This window comes from Triturus cristatus, chromosome 4_2, assembly GCF_964204655.1.
Source record: "Triturus cristatus chromosome 4_2, aTriCri1.1, whole genome shotgun sequence".
Taxonomy (NCBI): domain Eukaryota; kingdom Metazoa; phylum Chordata; class Amphibia; order Caudata; family Salamandridae; genus Triturus; species Triturus cristatus.
Window position 1 is genome coordinate 197773619 of NC_140586.1, and position 15416 is coordinate 197789034.

The 15416-nt window shown below is 42.9% G+C and overlaps 1 protein-coding gene across 4 annotated transcripts in view; it reads right to left on the minus strand.

The window, feature by feature from the left end:
- The window catches only part of UBN2 (ubinuclein 2), a 645107-nt gene that overhangs the window by 424302 nt on the left and 205389 nt on the right, over positions 1-15416 (minus strand). For all 4 annotated transcript variants that reach the window (XM_085601178.1, XM_085601176.1, XM_085601177.1 and 1 more), the window contains 2 exons: positions 12643-12780; positions 12040-12152 (listed from right to left, as the gene is read on the minus strand). In XM_085601178.1, the coding sequence (XP_085457304.1) occupies positions 12040-12152; positions 12643-12780 (251 nt within the window). The remainder of the gene's footprint in view (positions 1-12039; positions 12153-12642; positions 12781-15416) is intronic.

Genomic DNA, 15416 nt, shown 5'->3' on the forward strand with positions numbered 1-15416 from the left:
CAGACGCAAAGGCCAATAGCATGTAAGCACCACACACACTAGCTTCTACTGAAGCTGAAGTGATTCCAAGAGGTCGATTTCCTATGCAGCCCTGTGATAAAGTATTTGCCTAGGATCACACAATTTGAGACCAGTTTTTGGGTCAAGAGCATTACAGTTAGATCGAGTAGATTATTCTAGTCACTATACCTGCAAGTCGGGTAACATTTTCCGGATTTTTCAAGGCCTGAAGAGGAAGTCTCCAAAATGCTAGAATTGGGAGTGATTGAGCTCTCCAGTAGTCCCTGGTCCAGCCCATTTGGTGCTGGGACACATAGATGCCCCACCAGGCGCCACCCCAGAACTTGAATTTTGTGTGGACCACATGGGGCTCAACTCCGTCACCAAGACTGATTGGCTCACCCCATCCCCTGAGCAGATCGGCTCGTTGACAGCAATGGCGCTGCCAAGTTTCTGGGTATCTTTGATCTTACTTCATGCTACTGGCAGACTGCTCTAACTGAAGAGGCCCAACAGGCCAGCATTCTCTACCCCAGAGTGACACGTTTAATTTAGAGTGATGCCCTGGAAGGTTGCAGGGGCATTCTTCAATCCATTGATTGGTGTACCAGGTCTTAGCTTGGATGGAAGCCACCAGGGCCGCTTTTCTGGATGACAAAGTTGTCTTCAGTAGTAGCTGGCAGGACCACCTGTGTCACTTGCAGGAAGTGCTTCAGGCAGGCCTGACTATCAAGGCCAGTAACTGCCAGGTAGGTCAGGGCTCTGTGGTGTACCAAGGACATCTTGTAGGCGAGGGTAATGTGTAGCACCTTCAGGCCAAAATAGATTCTACCCTGGTATGGGAGCCACGAAAACCCAGAGAGGAGGTGAGGGCCTTCCTGTGCCTTACTGGTTACTACAGGAGGATTGTCAAGTGATATAGCACCACTTTTGCCCCCTTGAATGAGCAGACTTCAAGACGCAGCCCAAAAGATAATCTGAACAGAGCTTGTCAGAAAGCCTTTGACACCCACACACATGCCATGTGTACAGCCCTGTACTCCAGGCCCCTAACTTTACCCAAGAATTCATTGTGCACACTGATGCCCAAGAGCATGGCTTAGGGGCAGTCATATAAAAGCTAAACAAACAGGGCCTAGACCAACCTATAGCTTTCATCTCGAAGAGATTACTTCCCAAGGAACAGAGGTGGAGTGCTATTGAAAGGGACGCTTTTGCTGTCGTCTAGGCACTGAAGAAGTTGAGATGATACCCGTTTGGGGCTCACTTCTGGGCTCAGACAGACCACAGGCCCCCTCAGGTGGCTCATGCAGATGAGGGGTGAGAATCCAAAACTGTTGGTGGTCCATCTCCCTACAGGGAATGGACTTCATGGTGGAACACCACCCTGAGTCAACCCACTTCAATGCTGATTGTCTGTCCAGGTTCTTCCACCTGTTTGATGAGACCTCCCAGGAGGTTGGGTAGTTCTCCCCACTTGCAGCTGGGGGTGGGGCACGGTGGTCACGTTAGATGCGTCAGCCTTAAGGTAGCTTTCCCCTCAACTTATTCCCTTTACCCACCACCTTTTTGCTGAAAATCATTTTTGTTGGTTCAAGGACGGCGTGTACTTTAACACTTCAAACCAGTGCTATAGTGCCTAGTATCTGTACTTAAACATAGTAAAATTAGCCAACATCTGTCCCATGTCTGCCACTGTGGCCTGAATGAATCTTTAGACTGCCAATTTGACTTGGCAATATAATACCCTTGCCAAGCCTTAAATTCCCCTTTTAATACATACGTCACCCATCAGTTAGGCCCTAGGTAGCCTTTAGGGCAGGGTGCATTGCAATTAAAAGGTTGGATATGTACATTTAAGCTTTACATGTCCTGGTAGTGAACTAGTTAAATCTGTTGCCTCATTTTCCCATAGGATATCATTGTGTTGCCTTATTGCATTGAATACATGCTACTGATTGGGAACAGATAAACTGGTCAAAAACTGCAATTAAAAATTCTCTTTGATGGTAAAGTCAGATTTTAAGTTACAATTTTGAAACAACTACTTATAGAAAGTTATTTATATAGATAAGGCAACCCGATAAACTCTTGTGCGCTTGGATAACAAAATATATAATCTAGTAAAGGTGGCTACAAGGGATTTGATTTCAATATCTAAAAAATAATTAATATTTACTAGCATCACTTGTGAATGCCAAAATAGTGGCCTCAAAAACATGAATCCTAAAAATCAATTTACTTAATCACAAACTAAATAGATCAATAACAAAAATGAGGAACGGATGTATTCTTTGGTTAAGGTTTATACTTAAATAGATTCAATTTATGAGTGAGTACAAACAATGTTCCCATAAACAAGAGTGACAGACTAACAATTCTTCAACAAGAGGTCTACTGGTCACTCGCGTCAATAACCTATTTCTAGTACATATTTACACAGAAATGTTCCTAATTAACATGGAGTGGACCTATAAATTCACGAAACAAATATGTAATCAACCAAGTAAATATCAAAAATATATGTTTTATTTATAGCACAATCTTTTTTTTGGTATAGGAATATTTTTTTCAATAAGAGAAATGAGACCAAATATTCTAAAAGTACATGGTGCAATGTATTTGATAAGACTGAGTAGCTATTGATCACAGTGCTGGTCCATTGTTGCTCTTTTCCTACGCAGGCACACTCATTCATTTATACTGCGACTATGTATGCACAATTATTTCAAATGGAACAAGAATAAAGAATAAAGAGCATGAACGACATACTGTTTTCTGATGAGACATGGACTGTATATGGAAATAACTAAAATTCAGTATCAGAATACATTGTCGTAATTCAAAAAAACATTTATAACTGTAATGGCTGACAAATTCGCGTCTACATGCGCTCGGCGTTATGCCTTCATCAGGTAGTCATGTAAAGGAACAGACCTTCTTTAAATTCGAAGAGAATCCTCTAATGTTAGAAATGCGCTGATGCAGTATGGAAGGAACATAAGCAACCTGTGCGGTTGAACTACGATTATATGGTACCACTGTCGGGATAGAAGCTGCATAAATGAAAGTCAAACAGGTTTGGATTTATTACTGACGTGTCCCACAGGTACTGCTTTCCACGGGTATGGCGTTAGAGCGTGCACTATACCAAGGAAAGGATAATCCAGCAATGTCCAGGGGTCACTGGAAAAATGCGGCGTAGTCACTACGAAAGGGGAACACAATATAGCCTCTCGTACTTCTATGATCTACGGCTGGGGGTCCGCCACTTGCGTCAGTTTAAGTTTAGCAGGCAACTCCGTCAAGCACGGTAGAGCACATAGTATAGCACTATCCAGGGACGATGCGGCGTTGCCCCAAGTCGGCCTCGAGCTATCGGGTAAGGTCCTGCAACTCTTCAAGCTTATTAGAGGAGTTTGAAGAGTTTGACTTACATTTATGCGGTGTCTATCCCGACATAGTGGAACCATATAATTTTAGTTCACCAGCATGGGTTGTTTATGTTCCTCCCATACTGCATCAGCGCATTTCTAACATTAAAGGACACTATTCATAGCCAACTTGCTCTCCATCGCGATCTGACATATTTTACGACTTTGACCCGGTATAGCGAGACTAGATGTCAGTGGTTGGAGCCCTGATTTTTTTTGTAATTTTTTTTTTTAGGCACTGGTTTCTACTTAATAATGTAAAAATACATAACTCCGGTCCCTACTGATTGGATTTTTGTCATTTTAGTGTCAAATAATTTATTAAAATGTACTATTTTTCTACATTGGAGGTGATGGGGGAGTTATGTTGTGTTTGGACTTCATTACTGTTTGTGTGCAGCATAAATACTTACCACAATGCCTAGAAATTAAGCCAGACTGCTTTTGTGCCAAGCTACCAGAGGGTTAAGCACAGAGTAATTTAGTGAATTTGGCATCTCACTCCGACAGGGATTGTGGCAGTTTCTTGACCAGGGTCAACACCCTAGTCATCCAACAACCCCATCTCTCACACAACTCCATGTACAAAGATAGCCAAATTAACTGCCTTTCAACCAGGACTGCGATATATACTGGTAAAGCATAGTGGGGTTGACAAATTGACAGTTTATTAGCCCCTCCCTGCAAGACTATGGTGCTTATCTAGCCGGTTTTACAATTATTTATCTGTAGGATATAGTTAGGAAAGATAGTTGCAGGCTTGAAAATTGGAAAAAATATGTTGACTTTTATTTGTACAAACAGGAAAGAAAATGTGCTTTCAGTTGGACAAAAAAAGTTATTTTAGTACATGTTTTGATATCCAGCAAATAGGTAGGGATATTCGCTATCTACACAGAACAATGACGTTCTTTTTGTGGACTCAGTGGCACATGCTTGCTGCAGGGTTAACAAGCGTCCAGGACAGACTCAGCAAATTAAGAGCTGATAAATATTCAGTCAGTCAATACTCTTTATTTAGGCCATTTGCCATAAAAGACATGCATATAGTCAACATTAAAAATACTAAGTCATATAGCTATATACAATATACAAAACAATAAAAATCGCCTCCTACCATTAGTTAAATACATTAAAAATAGACAGAAAATAGGTAAAACATTATCCCACATTAAATATACACGAAAGGGACGCTGTATGTTAAAAAGACAATGATTTTCAAAGGACAAAAAGCTAAATCCATCAACTTGAAACAAGGAACCAGTGTTAACAACTTATAAATTGGATTAAAGATTACTGGGATCTTTAAGACGACATTCCCTCATATGAGGTTCCCATAGCGGCCTTCCAGCACTGCTATCTTATCTAACAGCCGGTAGTAGGGCATTTTTCCTCCTCATTCGCCATTTAGCAATTAAGAACCTGGAGACTGCAGATACAATGTGCCAGTTGGTGTCAAACTGTAAAATTCTGCAGGGCTCTACACAATGTGGGGTTCCCAGGTTACTGTAAATTGGGATTACTCATTTGGCCCAGGGTCTACTATACTCAGGGCAGAAAAACAGGGCATAAGCCACTGTTTCTTCGCTGTGGCCACAAGATGGGCAAACCGTTGCTGCTGTTCTCTGTGACCTTACCCTTTCCGAGGTGACTGATCTAATAGGTAATGACCCATGCCTAAACTGGACATACAGCTTCCTGATCAGATTCGGTTCAACTTCATCCAAGAACTCATCAGCTTTTATCCTAAAGGAGTCTGTCAAAGTACCCAAGGCCTGGCTTGACCCGAGCATACCAGTTTTAAATTTCGTAAACGGTCTCTCAGCTCTGATCTGCTAGTTAGTAGACCACCCCTAGAAGTAACTAGGGACACACATCTCAGCCAGCACCTTCCGTAGCACGTCTGGGAACCAAATCAAATGCAGATAGAAGATCAACAAACACCATATAAAGTCTGCTTTTTTCAAGAACAGTTTTCTAATATATCTGCTGCAGCCTAAACGCTTGGTCTATTGTTGATGTGCGATTACGGAATCCTGCCTGCATGGAGCTTAGAATATAATTAGCCTCTAGCCAATCTTCTAATTTCAGTGAAAAAATTATGCACAGGTTTCTGTGTATTATCAATTAGGCTGATGGGCCTGTAGTTTGCTGGCACCGGTGGGAACCCTTTTAGGTCTTACCCAGGCAGCGCGCATGCGCTGCTCTAAGAGATTACCTTTTGGAAATGGTCTGCCCTTTTCATGCACTCGTGCTGGCATCCACCTTGCGGGATCGAGCAGTGGCGTGCGGGGGCCATCTGTTTGCAATTAGCGTGGCCACGTGCGCTGGCTTACATGTGCCTGCTCGCGGTCGCGCTTTCACTTTGACGGCCGGCTGTTATTTAAGGCACTGGAACATGCCCGGTTGCCTCACTGGTTATTCTTGCAATTTCTCGCAACAGTTAAACTTCTAAATCTACCGGAGGACGCCTTCATTCTTTTAATTTCAGGCTGACAAGATAAACCGTTTCGCAAGACTCTACAAGACTAATCGCCAACATCAGCATTACAGAAAAACATTAGACTCGCGTTAAAGATGGACGCAGTTTTGTTAGGAGCCAGCACGGATTGTAATTTTTTAATGTTCATTTCCTCTTAAGTTTCAGCAACAATGCAACATGATATGTACTGTTCTGCCACCGTGAAGAGGTAGTGAGGCCGCTTTCTTTTCTCTAAAGTCCAATACTTCTGCCTAGTTTCACTCACAGCAGAATCTGGTGGCAGCGATCCATTAAGTTACCTGCGGGCCAATCAGTGGGCCTCCGAGCGGTATTTTGAAGCCATGTAAATACCTCGCTTCAAATACAGCCAGCTGTTTTGCACTTGGTGCATGCTTGTGCCTTAGTGGCTCAAGGTGTACTCCCAGTGACTGGACTGGAGTGAGCAGGACTGGGAAACGCTTTCTACATTGATTTAAGGGAGCCTACCCCACAAAACCACGCTATTGCAACGTCTTTGGACACTGAAAATTCAGAGATACTTCATGATGAACCGCTACCAGAGACAAGTAGATCACCTTTACCCAGACTATGACTTATTGACTGGACCTAGTACTTTCAGAAGCAATTCAGCAAAGTAACTACGTTTTGATTGGATAAGCATGAGGCAGCCCTAAGTCAGTTTTGATGAAAGATTATACTGTGGTGAGTAGTTCTTTTACTAGTGTATATATTTTGTATTTACGCTTTCTGCAGTTATGATACCATTCTTGTAGTGGTCGAGAGTGTCTGTAGAGCTGGGGTCCTCCCTACCATGCCTTTTCACTTCCCTCTTCTTTCCCCCTTCTGTGATTTTCTGTCTTGTTCTGAATTAAAGACTGAGGAAAAATGTGTGTCGGTCCCCAAACATGTGTGCCCCACCTGCATCAAATTAAGCCCTGACCTTAAGTACCTATTAGCTTGCATTTAAAAAGCAGGTTGTCCGGTTCGTCAATAATTTACATGCAAAGTGATGTTGGACACATTTGCAACCTGGTTCATTGTTGCAATGTTACTACACCCTAAAACAAGAAACCACTCTCCAATCCTCTTATTTAATTATTAATCAACTAATATAGCACACAAATGCAAACTAGCAGATGCCATTCATCCATTTCATTGGGATGAATGTACCATGCCTAAATACAGTGCACTGCTATCATACCCATACACAGCTTTATAGCACAGACAAAATGTGTTTGTTTCATTAAACATCCATATAAAACGTTTAGATCATTACAGGACCTCACATATGAGAAATGCGAGGGTGTCGCAGAGATTTTATGCAGTAATAGTAGTGAGCTGCTGCTGTGTTACAATATTGAAAACACATGTCACTATCCCTGAATATCAGATGTACACACAGTTAGAATTTGACCAAAGAGGGCATAAAAGAGCTGAAACTGGATAATAAAATCAAAGCTGTTCTGAACAATGGCCCCCAAAATACATTAGACCCAGGGCCAACAATACTACCACCAATCCCACCACCTTAGTGCCTCTCTAGTAATAGCAGGGGCACTGTACGAGGCCGGAGCTGCAGCCGAGACCATCCCTCACTCCCTCCATGCCTGCCATAAAGCACATCGCGCCCTGCACCAGGAACTGATACCAGGGCCCTACTACAGCTGGAGTGTTTTTATTAGGCCAAAGATAGCAATGACATTATGCAATGCCACACTGCACACTAAAATCATGGAGAGGTCCGAAAATAGCCCTCCCCTCCCGCTCTTCCTACTGAGCCGCGACAGTGTAATAACAGAGCAAAAGGTGTTGGAGCAGTTTGTTAGTGTTTGTAGCTCGGATCATATGTAACTCTCACTTTACACTTTGTGTCTGAGTAATTTACAACACTTACACATCTTCTTCACTGCGCTAGTTATCACTACTTTGAAGACGTTGCAGGCAAGTCTCTTCCTCTGATATGTACAATCTAACATGCAGTCAAGAAGGCCCTTTATTGCAATGCAATAGGTCTTGCAATTGTTAGTATTGTAATTGACAATGCCTTTTATTTAGGTTTTAAAACCCAAAACAAATAAAAGGCATGGTCATTAACCTCTTCAGTGCCCCGCCCTGGGCCGGGCGTTGCATTAGCGGGCGGGGTTCATGACGAGATAGTCTCGTCATGGGCACAGCGCAACCGCGCTCCATGACGAGACCATCTCGTCATGGGCACTGAAGGGGTTAACAATCCCAAAAGCTCAAACTCGCATGAATGCAAGACCTATTGCATTGTAAATGATTGTTGTATATAGGGATTATTTCAGCACCTCCCAGGTTATAGGGATTGGTAGCCCACTTTGAGGTAGGGGCCCAAGACATCAGTCTCAGCTAGAAACAGGTCATCTGGAATGTTTTCTAGGCCGGGGGTTTTGTGCAAGAAATCTTCCTAATAGCCAGTAGTACTTCCTTGCAAGTATTATTCGGAATCTCGGGTGTACGTGTGGGCACTCCATAGCTGGTAATTGAGGCCTTCTTACCAGACCATGAGGTGCACAGTCACCTGGGACTTGAGCATAGAGATTTGAAAAGTGTGTATTCCAGTCATCAGCAGCGATGTTGCTTTCGATAGTATCAGTCCCTTGAGTGTTCCCAGTGGCTACTATGTTCCAAAATGCAGCTTGATCTTTGTCCCTGGAGGCTGCACGAAGAGCATTCCACCTCCCTTGGTCCCATTCTCTCTTGACATTGACAGCCTTCTTAAAAACCGCTCTTGTAGCTTGAATTTCGCTCCTGTCCTGGGACTGGATTGCAGTGATGAACGAGAGTTTAGCAGACCTGCAATGGCAGTTAATCACAGGCAGGTTTCTTCTCGCTCCCTCAAGCCTGGCTTTTACAGAAAAATGCTTTTTTAAATCTGAAAAGAGTTGGTAATGTACTTCCCCCAATTCTTGCTACAGGGGTTTCTTGGCCCGGGATGTAATTTATGTTGTACAGGTCTCCCAGACTCTGTCACTAGCTTGCAAATGGTTTCTTCGAAGTCCTGTGATTGCGCAACTACACAGCAGGTTATCCTGTGCCTATTTGTTGCTAGTTGATCTCTACCATCAAAGGTATGTACTAGCACGGCTGTGAGCTTCATGAGGGGGGAGGTGCAGGCTACGGGCGAGCACATTATGATTGCTGTTGTGCTTTGTAATGACTCATGTCAGTAACAAAAGGCCAAAATCTAACGTCGACTAAGATATAGTCTATCAGGCTGGTGCTAGGCAATGTGTTGAAAGTGAGCCTCCCTTCCTTATCTGAGCAAGTCCACCCATTGCAGGGGTAAACACTACGATTCAGAGTCATGGCATAAATTAGAACGCCAGCGGCGACTATTTCTTTATGGGGTGTGTTGCTAGATTCAGGATGTGCCCAACTATCCTCCTCGGGATACTAGCTCGCTGCTGGGGGGATGGCTTTTGACTCAAACGGGCAATTAAGATAGCCGCAAACTATTTTTTAAATGACCTACCAGGAGACCTGCTATATGGGATTTGAACTTAGTAACTGTTGTGGATTCCTGTTCGTTACTCATAGGTCTGGAATAGATGTTCTAAAGACAAAATTACTTGACCTGTTGAAAATTAAAGTGTGACAGTACGTCATCTGAGATCACCTCCATTTTATTTTTACTTTGCAGCCCAAAAGAGTTCCCACCCATATCAGCAGCCCCCCAGACGGTCTGCCCTGCCCCTGGTTATAGCTTCTACACTGAGTTACAAAGCCAGCTTGCTGTACCTTTGCGGCTGACCAGGTTTCTTGGAAGAGAGATGTCAAACTGGACGACAAAACGGCAGTCTAAATTATCTAGTTTAGTGCTCAAGCCTGCGATATTACATGACAAAGCCCTTAGGGTGGGCATAGAATATACAGGTCCTGGGACCTTTTTGTTCCACTATTTCGCTGGGGCCAACAGGTATGGGAACTGGGAAGGGGGTCATGTTACTCTGTCCGCCTGGCCTGCACGATACGCTGGATATAGTTTGACTCATGGCGGCCAAGAGGGATGTAGTGCCAGACTTCATTGCCTCACCGCACTCCTCCGGACCTAGATTAGTGCCTTAAATGGCCACTTGGGGAAGTGGAGGGAAAACCGGCATAGGGTCTGCTGAGGGGTCGCCCATAGATGTGGGGTGCTTATTTCAATTGACTGGTAAGACAGAGTGTGACCGACTCTGAACCCCAGTTTCTGGATACCCACCTTTGGAACAGACATCTACGGCATATTAATGTGATTCAGACGCTGTAAAACCTCATTATTAACTATTCAATCTACTTGGTCAAAAACGTCGTACCATTTATACACCGGAACAGGCTAGAGTGGGCCAGTGGCAGGTATACTCGGGTGTGATGTACGTGGGGGGGAGGAAGAGGAGTATAAGCAACCCAATCTAAACAGTATGTTGGCTTGTAAAAATACCCCAGAGGGAGAAGGACAATGTTAGTGTGGGGTCTTTAAAGTTTATAATGACAATTAACATGTGATCCTTCTGAGTGAAACTAAATTGTGGGCCGGTGTGGCAGGGAAGTTTCTAATTCTTCGTGAGCCAGTTCAGACTGCTGGGTGACCTTATGATAGGGATGTTTGTGTTCACATTGGTTTTCTTTGTCATATCATACCCTGGTTCTACAACTGACAGGGGCTGCGCAAGGTCTCCTCTGTCAGTGGACAGAGGTAGTGATGGTGGCAGGGGTATGGCGATATCTGAGTGTCTGTTCAATCGCTGTTAAGCGAGCCACAAAATGTGTGAGTTCTAGCCTAATGATCCCTTTGACACTTCCACCTAGTTCTTTCACCAGATCGACCGCCCAGCTTTGTTTTGTGCTATGGCCTGTGCTATCCACAGTTTACTTGAGGTTTATAGGTGCTTTGGAGGTAGGTGGGGAGTTGACAAAGGTGCTATTCTTCGCTTGTTTCTTCTGGATAGTTCTTTTCATTCTTTTTGGCAGCTTGCTGGAGCTCCTCCTGCAGGTTTCCCGAGAGCGAGCTACCAAGTGTCTTGCTCAGCACACCAGGCTCTAATTCAGGGGTGCTCCCTGTTGGGGTGGCCACGCTTGGACCAAGCAGTTATTGTGCAAACTTTCTGGGGCCAATAGAGCATTTCCTCTCTGTAAGCTCGATGTTTGTGGCTGCGACCCCAATCGCTCTCTGGAGCATCAAATATATCAAAGTTACTTTAGGGGGAGCTAATTTTGTTAAACACCCATCCCCACGAGCAAGCAGGGAACAGCAGTGGCAAGGTGGCAAAAGCAGCAATGCGACCAAACGACCGAGTCAGTGGCAGCTACAGAGCCCATAGCTCAGACTAGCAGTTTTCACCGGTCCGGTCCACATCTCCAGGCATTGAGAGTCAGGTTCAGCCCAAACAGAAAGGCCATCAAGAACCAGTAGCTCGGAGCCGCTCGTCTCCCTCCAGCTCTCTCCTGGAGTGTGATGTGTGTGGGCAGGCACGAGCATTGCAACAAGGGAGGAGCCTCTTCTCCACTAAGTATTTAACAGTCCAAAAGTATTAGGAGGAACAAGTCGTTGGCAATAGCCTGTGTGCCACAATCAAGAATTAAAAGATTGTGAAAAGAATTCTCCACTTTAAATCTGTGGATAGGACTCACGCATAAACCATGCATGCAACCCAACCCAACCCCCTACTTCTGCAAAACCAAAAACTCCACAGATGAGCTATGTAGTTTTGTCAAAATAGGAGGTTGAAGAACAAGATTTATTCAAGAGGATATCACTGGGTGTTGTGAAGGAGGAAGCTTCAGATTTAATGAATGAGCCAGTATGTAATACATTTAGGTGGGAATCCAAAGGACACTGTACAAAATTATATTCCATAGGAAAAATGCCACTAAAGGATTTCATGTAAGCACCAGTGGGTGACTCGACTCAGTTTGCAGGGCTCCACATCATAGCCAACTAAGAATGGTTATACAAATACAACTAGATGAGAAGCAGAAAAAGAAACTAATTAACACCAGCTGTAGAACAAATGTTGGGTATTTCAGAGATGAGGGCAAACAATCGCCAGGACATGAATATAAGGAGGCTTGTTTGATTTGAGACAGCTGGTTATAAATTGTTGGGCTGCAAAAACATACCCCAGCTGATTAGGCACTTTTATTTTGCGTGGTCTCTTATCTTTATCAAAGCCATCCTCCTTGCGTTTCCTCTTCTTTAGGGTACAATCCTCCATATCCTTCAGCTTGGTGACCTGTGGGAAGCAAGCCAGAAAATAGTTAAATATCTTAATCTGGGAACTACGCACACACGACTCAAAAAGCCTATTAAGGTGGGGACATTTTTCTTCAGCGAAACAAATAGGTGAAATGCAAATCAATTCACAAGACACTTTGCACAACAACGGAGCAAGTAAATATTTAACTCAAACACTTTGAACATGCTGCACGGATAAACAAGGAATCTAGTATCAGCTAGTTATCACAATGCAACATTAGTCTAAAATAGATCATATTGCTTGGTGAATAACTGCACAGATGCCACCCTTGAGACAGACATATGGATTGTACCAGATTTACACAGATTAAAAAATGTAATTGTTGCAATTTTAAAAGACCGTTCTGGTGTTCAGACAGAGGTTTCTAAGCATTAGAGCAAAATATCATGCAAAATCCATGAGGCACAAATAAGATCTATAATATTTGCATGCAGCCTCCTCTCTCATCGTGTCACAAATCACTCACTTTGGGAGGTCGGTGTTTTTTGTTGCCAGCAAAGTCGTCATCTTCCGAATCAGATGTTTGACGGAATTGCAGTGTCCCAGTGTTGATGTAAAACCCACCATGTTTTGTCGTCAGAGAGGCAGGGACCAACTCGTCATACTGGAAAGAGAGCAGACAAAACAGGAGATGAGAATAAGTGTTGTGAAAGAATGGGAAAATGGGTTCTGTGGAAAAAGAACCTTTGCAAAGGTAGTCACTTGAAATACAAATAGACTAATGAACCTAGTCTGCAGTAGGAAATTCTATGTCCATAGAAATAGTAGTCCATAGCTCTAAAAATTAGAATAGCCTTTAAAATGTTTTGAGAAACAATAGGTGTGAATCTATGGAAATAGACATGGTTCAGAACTCTTGCATTCAGTACAACAACATATTTTAGTTATTTAACTGAACTACTGGTTGATAGCAGCTTTTTTTTCCTTTGCCACATTAGGCCGATAGTAGTACACGCACCTCTAAAATGGATGCCAAGCTCAAACACCAATGATAAAGGTCAGAAAAAGTTACCCATAACCAAGTTCTTCAACAATGGTATGGATCATAGATTGATATGCTTAAATTATTACCTGTGATCAGGCTGGAGATCCTCAGAATTGATCTTAAAATGCACTAACAGTTAACTTTCCAATTAGTAAAACTTCTACATATTAGATAGCCTTATACATGTTTTTTTTGTGATCCAAACTCCAGTCAATAAGTATGAAATACTTTGAGCTCCTGTCCTCAAAGAGGTTTCCATAGTTTCAGATTTTCATAGCATAGCAAAAGTGGAAAATGATTTGAAAAAAAAAAAAATCAATAAGGAAGGAGGAAAAACTGTACATGAATCTATGAAAAGTAATGCTGGAGAAATGCAATTGCAATGCTGGAAAAATGCAATTATAGAAAAGGAAATGGTTATTTACCTGTAGGAGTAGTTTTGCAGCTTGAAGAATTTCCTGGATTCATATGCTGTGCGTTATTCCACCATCTAGTAATTGGGTCCGAAACTTTCTTGCGGTTTTTTTTTTTGGTTGGGCGTCGTCGGGCCTCACCATTTGTTGCTTCTTCTAGCCTCCTCGGATGTCAACATCAAACCCCCTCCCCAGAAGTCCCCACTCTTGGTCGCTAGCTTCAGATTTTTTTGTTGTTGCAATGTTTGTATATTTTAATGTCCCATGGGCTTCCTTTAGCTGTGTTTTTTTTTTTTTTTAAATGTCTCATGTTTACTTATCTTTTCTGGATTTCCTTGGGAGGCAGGTGGTTTGTATGTGAATCCAGAAAATTCTTCAAGCTGCAGAACTACTCATACAGGTAAGTAACTATTTTTTTTTGCAACGTGAACCTTTGCTGGATACACATGCTGTGCAGTGATTTTATTTTGCGTTTCTTTTTCATAGTGGTTGTTGCGTAGGAGAGGAGGTTAAGCTTGTAAACAGACGTTTCAGTATTTCCCATCCCACTTGGGCTTCTCAGTTTACCTGTACATCAATGCAGTAGTGTTTTCTGAACGTGTTTACTGACGACCGTGTGGCTGCCATACATATGTTGTTAACTGGAACGATAGCCAGGAAGGCTATTGTCTTTTTTCTTTGTCGAATATACTCTTGGTTTGGTCTCTAATTGCATGCCAGCTCTCCTGTGTGTCAGTTATCCTTCTTGCAATGGAATTTTTTTTAACTGGTTCTCCTTTGTTACTGACTGCAAATGATACGAAGAGTTGCTTTCCTTTACGGACTGCTTTTGTTTTTTCTATACAACACATTATCTACCTACAAGAGTCCAGTGTGTGTAATGCTCTTTCTGCTAGTCTTTGGTTCTTGGAAAAAACGTGGTATCTGAATAGTTTGGTTTATGTGGAAGTGGGGTATGACCTCAGGACTACCCAGTCTTCGTGAATTTGCATGTGCGGTTCCTACATGATGGGTGCTTGTAGCTCGCTTTCTCTGTGGAACGAAATCATGGCAGTCAGAAATGCATTTTTCAGCATAATGAATTTCAAGGTGGCCGTATGTATAGGTTCAAACTGTTCTCTCATCAACTGTGTCAGTACCACGTTAAGGTTCCACATGGGTGTGGACGCACTTCTTGGTGTCGCTATTGTTTTTGCCCCGTCCAGAAACCTTTTGATAACTGGAGCAATGAAAAAAACGTATCCCTATACATCCCTTTGTGTAGGCTACTATTACTGCCAGATGTAAATTTAATGAAGCACAAGTTAGGCCTTCTCCTAACAGGTGTGTGAGATAATCCAATAACTGTAGTTTTGCATGTCCGCTCTTGAAGCAGACCAGATCCTCAGGCACCATTGTGTGCATCTTTCCCATATGGTTGTGCAACATTTCCTAGTTGTTGGTGGTGGTCTTGCCTCCCTTTGGACTGCCATCTAGCAGTCATGACCAAATGCCATGTTTTCAGGTCTTTTTCTTGAATTTCCTATCTTTTCATCTTTTGAAAACTTTCTCGATCACCGTCCATTTCATATGAGTGGGAGCTGAATTAGAGGCTTGACTGCTTCCACATGGTCTACTCCTGGTAGATGTTTCATGGTTATTGTTATTTGCCTCTGAATGGCCCATCTCCATATCTGTTGCACTAAACTTGAGCGGAGAAAGGATTTTGTTTCCCCTCATTTCTTGAGGTAGAACATAGTTGGTGTATTGTTTGTCTGAATTTGTACTAATTTATTCCACAAATGTTTCTGAAAAGTTTGTAAGGCTAGGAGCACGGTCTTCAACTCTAGTAGATTTGTGTGT